At 38.8% G+C, this 18407-nt stretch overlaps 1 protein-coding gene across 6 annotated transcripts in view; it reads left to right on the plus strand.

The window, feature by feature from the left end:
- The window catches only part of Cacna2d1 (calcium voltage-gated channel auxiliary subunit alpha2delta 1), a 403873-nt gene that overhangs the window by 226636 nt on the left and 158830 nt on the right, over positions 1 to 18407 (plus strand). For all 6 annotated transcript variants that reach the window (XM_075956382.1, XM_075956383.1, XM_075956384.1 and 3 more), the window contains exon 5: positions 8752 to 8793. In XM_075956382.1, coding sequence (XP_075812497.1) covers positions 8752 to 8793 — 42 coding nt within the window. The remainder of the gene's footprint in view (positions 1 to 8751; positions 8794 to 18407) is intronic.

Raw genomic sequence — 18407 nt, forward strand, 5'->3', positions numbered from 1 at the left:
CTGCTTTTCACATGAAACAAAAACATTTGTTTTAGTGCTGCTTGCTACGTTCTCCCTATTTATCCAGCGTGTGGAAACCCATTGTTTCGGTGGGGAAGGAGGAAGAAAAGGAATGGGGAATTCAAGGAGCAATATGCTGAAATGTTAATTAAAATTTTAGCATACTATCTTCGGCGATTGGGCTCTTCTGTATCTAAAAGATGTTGCCAGCTTTAAGCAATTTAATGCAAATCCCAGCCTGCCCTAGGCACAGTGCGCCCCTGTCTGTGTCTCCGGATGCATTGCTCCTAGTGGCCAGTAGGCTGTGAGATGAATTGGCATAGCAGTGATACTTTTAACATTCTTCAGAGCTTGATGTTTGACAGACTCTTTTACACTCAGTAATTAATTCAGTACCATAAAGTGGGCCTTTATATTTCGTTTCAGAGTGGTGATTTTCTAAGATTGAAAATGGTAGATCTGGAGATGCGCTGCTAATTATGGGATGGGACAAATTAACGTGATTTTACCGCTAGGACCTCGTGTCATGTGGTCAAGCGCTCTTAAGGTTAATCAGTCAAGAAGAGCTTTGTGTTGTCTAGGTCAGTAGGAAGGACATGCTAAATGCGATTTTCGTGGATTAACTACGAGTGATTTTAATGAATCTCACCAAAGCTTCCTTGGAAGTACAGACTGCAGCAGAACAGAACCCGTCCTCCAGCATCAGGATTGCTCTTTCTTAGTTATGAACTGGAATTCCTCGGGGATTTGGGGCCTGCAGAAAATAACATATTTATCTTCTCATATTCTACTTTTGCCTTTTCTCAGTGTCTCAGGTCTTCTCTTTATTAAATTCATCTGGAACACTGGAATAGCTCAGAGACAGATTGCTATTAAAGTCTATAAGATGATGAAATAAATTGGTACTGCTCTTGACGCTTAAAGAAATTGGTCCTTGTTGAGAGCCACGATCCAAAGAACTCTGAAATAAATTTCCACTTAGATTTTCTTGTTGGTTTTCTCTAAGCATACTCTATACTATATTTTATTTGAATTGTGTGTGTTGTATGTTTACGTGGTGTGTGCACACGTTTGTTCTATTTGAAACTTTCTTTAAAAGCCGCATATATTTTTTCCATTTTACTGTCTTAATGTGGAATTTCTAATAATTTTCTATAGCTTTTGACAGCCATTACCAGGCAGTCCAGTTTAAAACATATTCAAAACACTCTGTGCCTTTTTAAAGCACTGTCACGATTCTATTGGGAACACCATAATCTCTCCATTAAAAGTGTCTTTCTTTTTTATAGACATAATTCACATTTCCTATTGGGAACAGTACAGTTATTTCTTTCATTAAGGATTGGGTTTCCAATTGTGTCAGTAGTTTCAGTGTAAATATTAAGGATGGAATCCCTTTGGGTTGATATGCATAATAAAGGCCAGTGGGGCTATTGTTGTTTACTCTTGTCAATTTCCCTAAGAGGCTTTGACTTAATGATCGGTTAATGTATGCTGAGCTATCTAATAATACGGTACTTCACAGGCACTATAATGGAGCTTAACCCGATGATGTTATAAATATGGAAATTACCCTAGGACTAAAAGTTAAATAACATGTTTCGTAAGTATCAAAAATAAGCTTACAGCAGGAATACATTGTTTTCCTGTCTTATTCTTTCATTAAGCTAATTACATCAGTATAAAAATTGAATCTGTATTTTAAGATGAACTATAAAACAACATAGGATGAATGACTGTTTCTCAGAGATTAAACACTATTAGGTGAGTTGATTTAGCATCAGACTGTCCTGACCGTCTCTAGGAACTAGTAACCCTGCATTCATAAAGGCAGGAAGCTGAGGAGGAGACTGGGAAACGCAAGTACTTAATTTCGGATGCAAAGACAGGTACCGTTGTCAGTTTAGCATCCGTTAGCATGACTCTTCCACAAACACACCTAAGACCCCTGTTATATAACATGTGGAACCCTTCACCAATTAGGTTTTTAAAACAATAGTAACATCATGTGTTTAGAAATCATCACAGGTTTGGCATGAATAAGATTTACTAGACATTTATTCTTAAATGTTAAAGCTTTATACTTGAATTTGATCTTAGTTCTGAGACCTCAGACTTTAACATAAGTATTCCTCAGAGAACAAGTTTTATAGTACCTGGCACGCAGAAGCTGTCACTCATAATATACATTTCTAAGACGGAGTAGCCTATTTTGCCCAGATTTGATTTTGATTCCCAATAGATACCAAGAGACTAAAGTAATTTATCTCTCAACTAGGGAGCATTTTAAACTTCACCAAGCGGCCGTATTATATGAGAATGGTCCATATAAGTCCATTTATTTCAAGCAGATAATGCGCGTCTAACTTGCGGGCTTAAAATCAGGAGCAAAATGATTTGTTTTTGTCATCTAAGATGACTTAATTTTGAAAAATAGCCCTCTGTAGGTTTTGCCAGTCTAAGATCTAGCTGTAGCTGTTGCTGGCTTTATCCCATAATGTTTTACCTTGCTCTGAAAACCATCTGAAGCAATTGTTTCTATCTAGACTCTTTTCTTAGGTGATGATGTTCAAAATCTTTAGTTCAAGTTAAGAAACACGATAAACTTATTCTATCACCAATACCTATGGCTTTTAGTTTATACGCTATCGTTTAATTAAACCTGCAAATAATACTAGTCTGGCTACTTCCTCGAAGGAAGGACTCAGGGAACTTTTAGTGAGGCTAGGTAAGTAATTAACAATCTCTTCTCCCCCGCCCCTCTTTCTCATTAATAAGGAGGAAATATAGTTAATTCTTTGAGATGTCTAATTACCTGCCACCTACAAATATCAAGAGAGATTAATTGTAGCACATTTAGGTATTACCGGCCCTTACCTGAGACTTCTTGCCACTTAGGTGCTGAAATGGGCTCCCGTGCTCCCTCAGGAAGAACGTAGCTATCAGTCATCCTGTTCTCAAGCACTTAGCCCTAAGTAGGTAGTCGGAATAATTGTCGACGGTCATGGTTAGGACTAGGCAAGTATACTCATTTGCCGCTATTGTTTCTGCTACATGAACTACATACTATGGTATGTGGAGAAATGTAACCTAATCCAAGTGCAACAAATCCATTCAAGTCATGGAGCCAGTTACGCTGAAGTAATTGTCGAGGGTTTGGGATCGGACCGCTTATGCTATCTAGAAATCTTTCTAAACAAAATTTTAAGTGGACTGGAGGCAGAGGATGCTGTCAAGGGAGAAGGAATCGGCCTGAGATGTTGGCCTCTTCTTGAAGAAGTGGTCCTAAGGCCACGTCACATTCACTGGGGGTGGTCCTAAGGCCACGCCACATTCACTGGGGGTGGTCCTAAGGCCACGTCACATTCACTGGGGGTGGTCCTAAGGCCACGTCACATTCACTGGCGGTGGTCCTAAGGCCACGCCACATTTACTGGCGGTGGTCCTAAGGCCACGTCACATTCACTGGCGGTGGTCCTAAGGCCACGCCACATTTACTGGCGGTGGTCCTAAGCCACATCCCATCCATTGGCAGAGAAGACGTACAGTGATAAGGTGTGTCTCTCTAGGTGTTGCTCATTCCGCTAAGGTCTGTCACCTTCCCAAATCAAGAACAGGGGTTTGACTTGGTGGCTCATCACTGTCTTAACTTCTCCAAGAACACATTTGTCTTAAATATAAATATATTTAGACCGTGTAAAAAAAACTATGTTAAGAATTAACTCTTTTAAAATAGAAAATTTTACAGATTAGGCTCCAAAAAGGGATGAAGATGTTTAGTTTACATTATAATTTTATGACTAATTCAGTGTAACATAACTGTATGTGCATATATATATATATATATATATATATAGTTTGTATATTGCACATATATTTAAATTTAAATTATACACACATATGCAGCATTTGAATTTTTCAGTTAATTTTAACATATCAAGTATAATGAATGATGTCATCTCAAACCCAGAAAACCTGGTATAATTGCATAAAATTTAAATAAATTTCAGATTATCATTTTCCAAAACAGATTTAGGAGAAATGAACAATTTCTAAAAGTATAGTTGAATAACAGGTTTTATATAAATTGCACTACAGTAAAAATAAGAATATGTTAGAAATGCTCAAACTTGAATTTTTAAGAGTTTCATTTTGCTTGATTGAATTTAGATTTCACATAAAATTTATCTCAGCACAATCAAAATGTTTGGTTTGAGTTACTAGCGCGCTCGTCATACTTGATTGTCTCCTGACAACCTGCGGGACCCTCCTGCATGGGAGGCTTAAACTCATTGCGTGATCACACAGAGGACACAATTTGATAAATCAGTTGCGTCCCTTGACTTTGGGACTGTCTACCAAATGTGATCCTACACTTGTAGGGTGTCCTGCCTAATTGAACTGTTTCCAGCAAGAGAAGGGGGTTTGGAAACATTTCCTGATGTCCTGACATGGCCCAATGATGCATGCATAAGTCTCTGTTGACACGACTGTTGTGAAAGGATTTTAACACGGCTTTACTCGGTCCTATACCTGCTCTGATTCTGTAAATGCAAGAAGCACATGCTCCAAGATGAAGTCTGCCATGCAGAGTAACTTCCCCTACTTTTCTGTTGTCGGGATCCGCACTCCAGAACTGAAAATTGTCTCTGAAACCTCAAAGACTACGTGGCAAGTGGAATCAATAAAGCAGTGATTAGGTGTGGGTCTCGGGGGGACTTGGGAGTGTGTCCTGCTTTGTATTTAATTCACTCACAAAGGATGCTGTAACAAGTTCCAGGAATTGGAAATTCTGCGCTCATTAAAGTTCACTACCCAGTCACTTCAAAAATCAATATTTTTTTTTAAAGTTCAGTCAATCCTTTCTGAAACAAATTTCAGTTTATGGGTTTTAATCCAGGAGATGAAGCATATGTTCCAATATTTACAGTTTGGGGTTCTTCGGTCTTCACAGAGACTCGCACAATCTTCTCGGTCTCTAGATAGGCTTTTCAGATCAGAAACAGCAGAAACTCGGGAAGCAAAACGTCGTGGAGATGCATACATTCAGACACATGCTGAGACCTGTGAACATGTGAAGAAGGTGACAGCTTTTCAAAAGACTTATAAGTGTGCGTGCGTGCATGCGTGCGTGTGTGTGTGAGTGAAAATGTCCAGACACCTTAAGAGGACTTGGGGTTTTCTGGAGCTTAGAGAGACATAAGCCAGCCTATGTTCCCATAAAAGAGCAGAACACACCGTTAACTGTAGAGCTGTTTGTCCAGACTTCCAAAGTGACAATTAACTACTTTTTTCTAAATGTCACGACTTTTACTTATTTTTTCTATGAAGAAGCTATAATAACATAGTATGTAGTCTATTTATTTATTTATTCTGTTTTTGCATTACAGACAGAGTCCCCTCCCTCCTCTCCTGCCAAAGGCCCATCCAGTCCTCCCTTCCCAACCCATCTACTTCTCCTTTGCTCTTAAGAAAAGGGCAGGCCTCCCATGAATATCAACCAGCCATGGTATATCAAGTTGCAGTTTGAGACTAGGAGCCTCCTTTCCTATTAAGATTGGGCAAGGCAACCTGGTAGGAGGAAAGGGTCCCAAAGACAGACAACAGAGCAGAAGACAGCCACTGCCCACATTGTTAGGAGTCCTACCAAAAGATCAAGCTGCAGAACTGTAATATATGTACAGAGGGCCTCTGTACCAAGTTTCTGAGTCTCTGTGAACCAAGGTTAGTTGGTTCTGTGGGTTTTCTTGTGTCCTTGACCCCTCTGGCTCCTTCAACCTATCCTCTTCTTCTTCCTCGGGATTTCCCTAAGCTCTTCCTAATGTTTGGCAACGGGTCTCTGCATCTAATTGCATCAGTTGCTGGGTGAAGCCTCTCTGATGACCCTTGGGCTAAGCTCCGATTTATGGGTATAGCAGAATATCATCAGGGATTGTTTCATTGACCATTTTTTGTTTTGTTTTGTGTTGGGCAGTTGTATTTGGTTCTAGCCTAAGGTGCCTGGGTTGTTCCACCTCTGGGTCCTAGCCCTTCAACCAACGTCAGGGATGAGTTTCCTCTCATGGCATGGGTTTCAAGCTGGATCAATCTTTCCGTCTTCTGCTATCTTCTCCAATTTCTTTTTTTTTCAAATATCTGAAGTTCTTGTCACACAGGTCTTTCACTTGCTTGGTGCAGGTTATAAGGTATTTTATACTCTTTCTTGATCTTGGGAAGGGTGTTGTTTCTCTGATTTCTTTCTCAGCCCTTTATCATTTGTATATAGGTGGCTACTGACTTTTTTGAGTTATGTTTGGATCCAACCATTTCTCTAAAGGTATTTATGAACTATAGAAGTTCCCTGGTAGAATTTTGGGGTTTCTTATGTGTCTGTCATATCATATCATCTACAAATAGCAATATTTTGACTTCTTTCTTTCCAATTTGTATCCCTTTTATTTCCTTTAGTTATCTAATTGCTCTAGCTAAAACTTCAAGTACTGTATGGAATAGGTATGGGGAGGGTGAGTACCCTTGTCTAGTCCCTGGTTTTAGTGGAATTGCTTTAATTTCCCTCAGCTTGTGTTTTCTTTTTCAGTTTTAATTTTCAAGTCTTGAATAATTTTCCTCACTTTGTTTTTTCTTTGTATTCATTAACGGATTTATTGATTTCCTCATAATTTCTTCCACTTCTTCAAGGGAGTTTTTCATTTCCTCTTTAAGGTCCTCTATCATCTTCACAAAGTTTCTTTTAAGGTTGTTTCCTTGTGTTTCTGCTACTTGAGCATATTCAGGTCTTTCGGTCAGGATAGTTGGGCTCTGCTTGGGCCATGTTGCCTGGGCTCTTGCTTACTGTATTCTTACACTGGTGTTTAGGCGTCCGGATTTGGGATGATTAGGTTTAATTCCCAATTTCTGAATTTGTTTTCTCTGTGTGTGTGTGTGTGTGTGTGTGTGTTTCTTTTCCTTGTTTTCTGTTACTTCTTTGCCCTTGTGGTCTTTTGTGACCTGGATTTTTGATGACTAGTGTGACCTCTGATCTTTTAGGTTATCTGTCCAGGTTGGGAACTGGCGTTCAGGAAGCTTGCTTGGCATTTATTTCAGTAAGGGGACCTTTTTTCTTCTAACTGATGTGGTCTGAACCTGTTCTTTTAACTGATAAAACCAGCATCTTAGCAGTGACAGTCAGCCAGGGTGGGGGGAACACCACGCAGTGGTGGGGCTGTTGAGGAAGGAGGTATTGTGGAATGGGTCTTAGAAAGCAGTATTTTGGGAGCGTGTCAGTTTTACTGGCAAGGGGGAGAATCTTCTACATATTTAGTGACTGTTGCGGCCTGCAACTATGGAATAGGAGTCACAGGAGGTGAGGGCAGGGCTCAGCAGTGGTGGGGGTGATGAGGGAGGAAAGCAAGAGCTGTGGGATGGATTTTGGGGAACTGAACCTATGGAACGGGCCAGCTCGGCTGGCTGGTGGGGCACTCATCTCTTTTACTGAGGCCTGCACCTCAACTTACTGTCTTTAAAAATAGAGCCCAAGTAAATTTCCTCTAAAAAAAATAGTGGATTATTGATTTCTATTATTGCAATTTTGGAATTATCCATGCTGGCAAATGTTCACGATACAGAAAAAAAAATGTGTCTTTATATAGTGTCCAATTTGCTGCGACAGATATGCAGAACTAATCTCCCAATGCAAGAAAAGGATTGAAATCCCTGACAGTCAGTTTTGTTCTTTTATAATGTCCTTCTGGAGAATAGTTTAGAGTTCCGTTTAATGTTTTCAGTATTTTGGAGGCCAGAGAGATGGACCAACAGTTTCCAGAGCCTCCATGGTAGCTCAGGAGTGCCAGGGGATCCAGCAGCCTCCTCTGCCCCCCACGAGCACTGGGCATGCACATGCTACGCACATGTGCATGAGACTAAACAGCCTCGCACATAAGATAAACCACATCTGGAAGTACACACTCTCAGTATATTTCAGCGACCGTGTTCAGAGGACCTGTCTGTTGTTTATTCTTGGGAAGTGTGCACACTCATTTACTACTTCACAAGAATTGAAATAATTTGCTGTGATTTTCTTTTTTGAGACAGGGTTTCTTTGTGTAGCTCTGGATGTCTTGGAACTCTCTCTGTAGATCAGACTGGCCTCAAACTCACAGAGATCCACCTGCCTCTGCTTCCCAAGTACTGGAATTAAAGGCATGCACCACCAATACCCAGCGAGAAATAATATTCTAATCTAATTTGATAGTTATATAATCTGACAGTTATATGATTTGGTACCCTTTACTATCTGAATTCAGATACTTAAATCTGATGAACAGTTTCTGAGATTGCATAATATGTCTTCAGATATTGATACTGTAGAAAGTTATATATGAAGATTAAAAACTTTTAACACTAATATAAAATTGCTTTACCTAATTTTAGTAAGGTTCATTATTTATTATATTTATGTATTTATCTGTGTATACCAAGTGAGCACTCACCATGAAGTCCTTACGTTCTTTAGGACGATATTTCTCAGTCCTGTACTGGATCATTTCTCCGTTGCCGGATGTGTTGCCCTGGTTGCTCTAGTGGACTGCCTCAGGGTTTCTATGAATGTTAGAGGGTCTATGGCTTTCGTAGGATAGAATTTAAAAGCAATTCTGCTCATTACTTAAAATAGTCAATGAGTTTGTTACCTAAAATAGTCAAAAGTGTGTTGTTAGGTCCAGTATTTCTTGTTTATACTCTCTAATCAATGCAACATTCTTTTTTTCTTTTTAGAGCAATGAAGTTGTCTACTACAATGCTAAAGATGATCTTGATGTGAGTATTGATTTCTTACATTAAATTATTACTTAACTGTGATTGGATTTGATACGTTTAAAGAGAATGATAGATGGCAAAAGCAAAACAATAGTTAGATGTATCGAGGTGATGACGGGTGTTATACCTATCTGATTTGTACTGACTGCATGCAGGCCTTTCTGTATTGGAAATAGCTTTCTAGGTGTTTGTTTCTGAATCAGAACGCCCTGTATGGGCCTTAGCGTGTGCTGGAGTGACTTAGATATGTGTATTACCTTTGCAAGGCTGAGCACAGAATATTGTGTAGGGAGAATGAAAAAAATGTAAAATAGGTAGAGTTGACCTTTCAAATAATTTACATATGTGTTATATGTGAGATATATATATATATATATAATATAATATATACACACTGATACATTACTACTCCCAGAATATGCAACTCTACCAATATCTTCAAATACGAGATTTAACTGAGTACTAAAATTTCTGGTATCCTATTAACCATCTTAAACAAATTATCTTAATTTGTACGATAACACTGTGAAAAACACATTTTCCCCTACCATAGATAAAATCCTAGGTATTTTTTTTCTTTTTGTATTTATTTATTTTTAAATTTTTTGTGTAAGAGTGTTTTACCTGTATTTTTGTATGCACATATGTGTGCGCTCCGTATGTGTGCACTTCCTAGTTCCGCAAAGGACCTGGGTTCTGTTCCCAGCATCCACATGAGCGCTCACAACCATTTGTAACACCAGTTCCGGGGATCTGATTCCATATTCAGACTTCTGTGGGAACCGCTGTCAGAAAGAGAGTTAGAATTAAAATTAGGATTTGTTATTTGAAAATAAATTGGCTACGGATTTGAAGATGAGCTAGGTAGATAGTTCATGGGAGGCTTTGGAGGGGAAAGCGAAGGAGAGGGTGCTATGAATATGATCTCAGAACAACAAAATGCAAACTCATCCCTAATTTTATTGCTAGTATATTAACTGTATCTTTTAGTAAACATTTAGTTCATGAAAACACCGATCCTGATGTTATGACCCATGTCCTCTAGAGTGTTACTTTGCCATGATGACACTAAGTATAGCAAATAACTATTTTGTTCTAGCACTCATACAAGCAATTTCATTTCATGCCAAGCAGAGCGGCTCTGCTTAGTTAGATCTACCTCTAAGTCTTCAGTTCGCTTTTATTTCACACTCAGAAGAGCGACGCTGACTTTTAGTTAAGTAACAACCCGGTTTGCCCTCATCATGGTTCCAGGCTAGAATGTTCACTGATCATGACTAGCGTAGTGTGCGTGCATTTTGTATCTGGAATCCTGTAAGCATATCCAACATTTTCTTCACAGTTTACAAGCAGAGATGGCCTCTCAAATATTGAAAAAAAAAACCACACGTTTGTTGTTCTTTATTTCTGCTATTTTAGTATTTTTAAAAAGCCACTCTGTAATAGAGAAAGGAATCTGTGGGAGTGGAGCTATTGACTGAGCTGTATTTTCTGCTGCTTCGTCCTAACCAAAATAAGTTCATTATACTGTTGTGTGTTAGTTATGCTTATAAAATAATGCATTTTTAGACAGATTTCAATAAATTTAATCAAAAGTTTATAGATATCAAAAATCAACATGTATGTTTAAATCCAAAAACTACTATTAAGTATTTGGAGGAATATCATTTATTTATTTATGCACACATTGATAGACAATGGACAGAGACTCTTATATAATACATAGGAAATAATAGAATTCAGAAGCCAAGGCATGCTCAGACGAGTCCTGACATTCTCGTTACCCAGAGGTTATCAAGTGCTATTAAAGTTCTAAAGGATTGGCTGGGGAGCTGATTCGTAGTTACAGTGCTTGCTCCCCAAGCTTGAGGACCCGAGGTCTGGCTCTCAGCCCTCACTTCAGGAGCTGACGCTGCTGCTGGCATCTGTCCACCTATCACAAACCTCACAGGATTGTTGCTCAGCCAGTGTAGCCAATCAATGGGATCCATCTTTCATAAAGAACCCGGAGAGTGATTGAGGACACTGAACATTGACTTCCGCCCTGCACAGGCACATAGCGCACACACATAAAGCCCCATCCAAGTTAACAGTTGACGTGAGCTGTTATGAGTTCGTTCTACTCCTATCTTGGATTCTGATGAGAGTATGTATTTTATGGAGAATGTACTTGACATATGTAAAGACTCTGGGCATATTATAAAATTTAGTACTTAAAAGTAAGGAGAAAAGACATCTAAAAATTTCTTACACAGTTAGAAATAGCATGTCTTATTTTTGTATTACTTTTAATTTTTTTCCTATTAACGTGTTTAATTTGCTTTTGTCACTGCCTTCTCTGTAGGTTTTGTGAGACAGCGTCTTGCTATGTAAGGGTGGCAGGTATTGCAGACATGTGCAGCCATGATCAGCCTCACAAGCATCCACGTGGCTGGCCTAGAAAGTAGTAAAATTATTTACTGTGCTGTTGAGTAGATGTTAGATAATAATTTAAGTTGATGTGATACCATGAACTGAACTCTTATGGTGAGGAAGGAAAATGTCCTTTCTTGAACATTCAAATGCAGAGCAATATAATACATATATTTGTGTATTATTATTTTAAATAAAAATTGGATTTTGTTTATAGGATAGAGTCCCAGATATGGTTCTGTTAGAGGTTTTGGATCTTTTAATTTAGTGTGTGTGTATGAAAGTGTGTGTGCATATCATTTACAGAATATTTAGACCAAATTCAACTGCTCTTTTCAGTTTATAAACTAATTATTTCCTGCAGCACTGCGTGGCATTGTATGAAAAGAACACTCAACCATTAAAGTTGCTTTTTCATTGTCTTGATTAGTTTCCTCTACCAATATTCACCTTTTGTCCTACACATAGGTGAAGCATATTGTTCAAAATTCTTAGACCTTGTTGAAGTACTCTGAGAGTCAATTTATCAGAAATATATGGATATGAATATGTATTTTAGAATGGTGGCAAAATTGGTTTTTTTCACGCCCATAGGTATATTTTATTAGTTTGTGATCATATTAGTGAATCTGAATACTTTTATCAGTTTGAAGTTTTTAAAATAAGTTAGAATATATTTTGTTTGTAGTTAAAGTTTTTAAGAGTATTGTATTAACTTTTGATGTACTTACCAACATGTCTATATAAGGAATTTGCACAGATTTCCTTTTAAATACAAATTCAAATATTTTTTCAAATTTTACATTATTTTATTTATTTTTTATTTTTTTAAATTTATTTATTTATTAAGGATTTCTGCCTCCTCCCCACCACCGCCTCCCATTTCCCTCCCCCTCCCCCCATCAAGTCCCTCTCCCTCATCAGCTCAAAGAGCCATCAGGGTTCCCTGACCTGTGGGAAGTCCAAGGACCGCCCACAATGGGGATGTTCTATCGGTAATTCACCAAATTCAAGTATTTTAGAGAGCTTACAAGCCAAGAGCAGGGGCCAGAGAGCTGGTGGTAACTGTAAAAGAGCTTGTTGCTCTTGCAGAGGACCTGAGTTTTGTCAGGTGATCTACATTGGGGCTCTCACAGTGGCATGTGATCCTAGCTCCAGCAGATCCGATGCCCTCTTCTGACCTCCACTGGGACCTAAACTCATGTCCCCTCCCCCTCTCCACAGACACAGATACATGTAATTCAAAATAAAATGAACAAAGCTAACTAGTGGGTGAAACACTTTACTAAGTATTTGAGAATGATTACATAATCAAAATGAATGCTGTACAAATAATTCCTGCTCAAAACAATAATATAATTAGTGAAAATTGTAATTCGGAGGAATTGCCGCAAAGACATTAAGTTGCTTACAGAAGGCTTTTGAGAAATAATATGGCTGATAGATACAATTTTGTGCTAAGTTTTAACTTGAATTGAACCAGATGAAGAACCTTCTATATAGCCCAGTATAGTGATTTGCAGTATTTTATGTCTTTTCTGAAAATTTATGAGGAATTATGGCAATATAATTAAATTACCTGAAAAATATTTTGATTACTCTCTTATGTAATTTTCTGGGTACCAGGGATAGTGTGGGAACTCACAGTTGCTCTTTAGACTGTCCAGGATCGTATTTGGCTGTTAGCCAGTGTTTCACAGTCTCAGTCTCTCTCTCCCCCTCTCTCTCTTATTCCACACAAAGGAGTTGGGTGACATTCGAGGAATCACTTTGCGTTCCAGAGCCTGTTATGAAGACGGTTGCCCTCACCACTTCCCTTCACACTCATGTTTGCAGCCCATAATGAACTCTGCAATTCATAGCAAGGAGACACAGAATTCAGATTTTCCCCCTTGGGTCAATAGATCTCAAGAAAATATTGAAGCTGACTATTTAAACAAAAAAAAATAGAGAGAGAATAGTAATTATGAGATAGTGTTTCTCTACATATTTCCAGCTGCTTTCCTCAGTGTATGAGAGCTAGTGGTAATATTCCTCCCGCTCATCATTTAAATGTACTTTTATATGGAATATTTAGAGATGGGTCTCAAATACGTGTCTGAGTTATCTAAATGATCTCAACTCTTTTGCTTCTAAGTTTTAAAAAGGCTTTGAATCATGCAACACATTATGAGTACATAAATGTTCCTAAACATCACGTCCATAAACCCTTCCCATTGTTAAGGTCATTGAATATATATTATTGACTTTGGTATTTAAGAACTTGCATAGTCTTCCTAGAATCTGCTAAGCAGACAATGTTTGGTATTGAAATGGCTTTCCTCCTGGAGATGCCACCAAGCTTGATCCCTTTGGGTTCCAGCTCACAGTATTATTTCTAAGACGGCAGCCTCGTGTGCTTAAAGCTGCTGGTGTGGCTCTGAGAAATTCAAGCACAATGTGGTCACCTGTGAAAGGGTCTTCTTCCTCTAGCACGTCATTGACTCTAAGCGCAAATCTCATTTTACATAGCTATGAAATGACTTAAGAACTAATATCTTGGGGCTGGAGAGATGGCTCAGTGGTTAAGAGCATTGCCTGCTTTTCCAAAGGTTCTGAGTTTGATTCCCAGCAACCACATGGTGGCTCACAACCATCTGTAATGAAGTCTGGTTTTATGTAGCTATGAAACAACTTAAGAACTAATATCTTGGGCTGGAGAGATGGCTCAGCGGTTAAGAGCATTATCTGCTCTTCCAAAAGTCCTGAGTTCAATTCCCAGCAACTACATGGTGGCTCACAACCATCTGAAATGAGGTCTGGTGCCCTCTTCTGGCCTGCAGGCATACACACAGGCAGAATATTGTATACATAATAAATAAATATTTTTTAAAAAAGAACTAATATCGCCGGGCGATGGTGGCGCACGCCTTTAATCCCAGCACTCGGGAGGCAGAGGCAGGCGGATCTCTGTGAGTTCGAGACCAGCCTGGTCTACAGAGCTAGTTCCAGGACAGGCTCCAAAGCCACAGAGAAACCCTGTCTCGAAAAACCAAAAAAAAAAAAAAAAAAAAAAAAGAACTAATATCTTAGCTACATTCTAAGCATTTTGCTTTCTGTTCTCCATGCTTTGTTTCATTCTCAAAGAGCCCAGTTTTTACTATCCACACCTCACCCTAGATATGTAGTAGTTACGATGATAAAGGATAAAAATTTAAAGAGACACATTGAAAAAAATGACCTTTGTGAATCTCTCTTTATCAAAAACTACAAATATTTTATGTTATTCTGTTTCCTGTAGTTATCAATATGATATCCTTGCTCAAGGATGTCTCTAGTAGAAAGTTAAGTATTTAGTTTAGTTGCTTGGGAGAATGACTTAGAATAGAGTTTTATGTTTAGCTTACAAGTCAGTTTTGAAAATGACTGGCTGAAATGTCCTAACAAGTGTGAAACTACATGTATATGACAGTGCAGAGTTCAACAGAATAATTTGATGTGCTCCAACAGTGTTAAAACAAAGTTAGTGTGACTACCTTTCCACATGACATGTCCTTCAGCACGTCACAGTCCCCCTACCTAGGTCCTGTTATCTTCGGGAAGTATCTTTAGGCTAAGATAACAGGACCTAGGTAGAAGGACTCCGGGACAGAAATCTCAAGGTTCAAATCAGGAGCAGAAGGAGACAGAGCACGAGCAAGGAACTCAGGACCGCGAGGGGTGCACCCACACACTGAGACAATGGGGATGTTCTATCGGGAGCTCACCAAGGCCAGCTGGCCTGGGTCTGAAAAAGCATGGGATAAATCCGGACTAGCTGAACATAGCGGACAATGAGGACTACTGAGAACTCAAGAACAATCACAGTGGGTTTTTGATCCTACTGCACGTACTGGCTTTGGGGGAGCCTAGGCAGTTTGGATGCTCACCTTAGGAGACCTGGATAGAGGTGGGCGGTCCTTGGGCTTCCCACAGGTCAGGGAACCCTGACTGCTCTTCGAGCAGATGAGGGAGGGTGACTTGATCGGGGGATACTTCCCAAATCTAAACATTGCAAATCAATGAAAAGACATAAATACAGACTAGAAATCCCATAACACCAGATTCTAATGGACCAAGGAGGATATGGATTTGGGGTGACAATAGGTGACAAGTGGCTGGAAATGTAGGGGTAGCTTTCATAACAGAACTAAGTCAGAGAAAGGCCATGAGTTCAGCTCTCGTTGGGATCATGACTAAACTTAGACTCTTCAGTTTCTGTGTTTTTCAACATGTGGCATGCTGACATGTCTCCACGCTCATATTTGTCATAAAGATTGATGGGCTCAAGTACAGGTCATTGCTGTGTTCAATGTGAAGATGCTTCATGGCCTCCCTCAAAGATAAACAAGTATGTAAAGGTGATCAGCTGTTTCTTTAGAATGAACCCCATCTTGCACCTCTCTGAAGGAGCCGGTTTGTGTGGAACCATCTGGAAGGTCTCCAAGGATTCTGTCTTCAGATAATTGCACAATGACGTTTTGTAGCATCTCTGCTCCTCTGTTTAAGTCAATGATATTTACACTTACCTGGTGTTTATAAAATAAACACCTACTGATAGCCAGACTTCCAGGAAACAGTGTCCAAAATAGGTTTAGAGTTGACATCCAGCAGGGATTGTAGAATATGGCTTGAAACAGTAATGAAAGTATAACTTGACTTAATCATTGGACAAATTATAATTCTCATAGATATGTAAGGTACATAGCCCTACTGAAAATAGACCCAACATAGCCATACCTAAAATAGAACCATCTGACCACATATAGTTAAACTGTTCCTGTGTATGTTGACATACTCTGGTCACAGAGTGCTATAATGTTTCTAATAAAATACTATGTATTTTTTTAAAAAGTAGGTTTACTTAACAAATCCATTTTCCAGATAGCAAGTGATCCTCCTTCCTCCGGATGTTCTTGGAACTTGTAACTGATTGTTGGCTTTGTGGAAAACGCCTTGTCTTAAGTGAAACACTTAAGACATCACTTTCACAAATACAGAGCAGCTGTTGAAGTGATGCCTATTGGATGTGCTTGTTTCTTGTGGTCTTGTTTCCAGAGTGTTTGGGAAGGCACAGCCATTTTGAAGAGGTGCTGCTTTTGCAAAGTAAAAGGGGAATCACTCATAACCTTGAGGTCAAAGAACATGTGGGATTTATTCACCTGGGGCAAGCAAAACCGAGAGAAGAGAAGCTTTTCCTGTTTTTGTTTTCTGTTATGAAGCTCAGGATTTTTTACTTCAAGTCTAGATTGATATGCTAAGCATCCATAATTCTTTGTGAATGAGATATGTACTCAGGATTGTTACAATTCCCCACCGAAACCACGTTCTGCCTGTTTTGAAAATAGTCAGAATAAATAGTAGTTGGATTTTACTACCAAAGAGGCTATGTTAATAAGATGAGTATTTTTTCAGTGCAAATAATACCCATAGAACTTTTGTTAGGAAAATATATTAAATATTCAGAAATGGTAATAGATTAGTGAATTTCTGAAACATTCTGTTTATCTTAAAAATTTGAAAGTATATGATTTCTATTCCTACGATTTTGGAACATAGCTCTGCTTCTTTAAACAGCAAGGCAATGCAGGTGCATTTGCTGCGCACACTGCGATAGTGAGGAAGGTTTTTCAGGGGCACCACTACCCAGGTGTTAATGACTGCCCTGTCCTTTCCTAGCTGACTGACACCGTCAAAGCCAAATATTTCTTCTTTCCAATCACTTGTTCTGTAAAGTGAGGGTGACAGTAATACAATCAGGTGATGAAAAACACTTTAGAACAGTCTGGACTTACATTGTGCAGTTCAGAAATAACTGATAAATTTAATTTTAAAATAGTATGAATAATATTACAATAAACTTTATAGACTGGTGAAGTGATTTTTACCACCAAAAGGAGGGGGAGAGAGAGAGAGAGAGAGAGAGAGAGAGAGAGAGAGAGAGAGAGAATAATTCTAATCACAATAAAGGGGAGTTAGCCTGAAACATTAATCCTTGCATTTATGTCACTTAAGACAATTCATATTCTAAATAAAATTCACAGGTAAATCATTTAAAAATTTTGAGAAAAAAAATGTGACCACACATCAGATGTTCATTTTAATGTTTTGGGGTCTAAATACTAAAACTTAAAAGAAAACGAAAACACCTCTGAAGAAATAATTATCTACATACAGTTTTCTACTATGTCACGGTCTCTGTTTACTCAGTCTCCTGACTTGATTTCAGAGACATCTGTCCCAATCTGTCTTCAGATTCCCCGAAGAGCAGCGGGGCTGAGTACCCAGTGGCTTCACTTGCCCTGTCAGCTTGCGCTGTTTTCTGAATTCCCCTATTGATCAGAAATGAAAAATCGGAGCCTTCCAAACCCGCTAACCTCTTCAGAGCTCTGTCTCTAGCTACAATCTAATGAAATTAGCGCACAGCCTAGATAGCTCATCCCATTCCATTGAATTGATTTATTCGCCTCATTTTGTATTATTGATCGTTTGAAATTTTGACCTGTCTGGGACATGTGGCCCTGGGCAGAGCTCCCTTGCAGACTCATTCATATTCCTCTTGGTAGTCTTGTCTGCTCTAAGACTAAGTCTAGCGTGGTATTTTATAGCGTGTCTCTTTAGAAGCCTAATATTTCATGATTTAATTTTATAGAAACAGATCTGATTCTAGAATGAAGTGGTAGGGATATAGGCTTCATACAGTAATAGAATGTGTTATAATTATTCTTAAAATATAGCAAAACTCTGGGCTTATTTTCTTTTCATATTAGTATCTTATAGCATGAAGTCCTTATTTGGCAAATACAGAATCCCCCTTTAGAACATATAGGAAAAAAATGAGTTGCTCCTATGTAACAAATGAATTATCCCTTCTCCTGGAAGTTTTTGTTATTGTTAATCAACTGAGTTAAGTTACCTCGCTATACTGGCTGCAGTGTTTGGAATGGATTGTAATAGTACGTGGTGTATGCATTATGTCCTGTGCATCATCTGGGCGTCAAAGCAATACTAGATAGAACAAATTGCTGCTATTCTAATGTTTCCTGCTAGAGAAAACAGCATTGTTCAGCTTTAAGGCCTCACCCAGTGTCATGCCTCTGTGACAGCTGTCAATCACATGTCCTGCCATCCCATGGTTCTGTCCTTGGAGGTGAGCTATGGTGGCACCCGGGAAGCAAAGACTC

The sequence above is a fragment of the Microtus pennsylvanicus genome, chromosome 22, assembly GCF_037038515.1.
Source record: "Microtus pennsylvanicus isolate mMicPen1 chromosome 22, mMicPen1.hap1, whole genome shotgun sequence".
In the NCBI taxonomy this organism is placed as follows: domain Eukaryota; kingdom Metazoa; phylum Chordata; class Mammalia; order Rodentia; family Cricetidae; genus Microtus; species Microtus pennsylvanicus.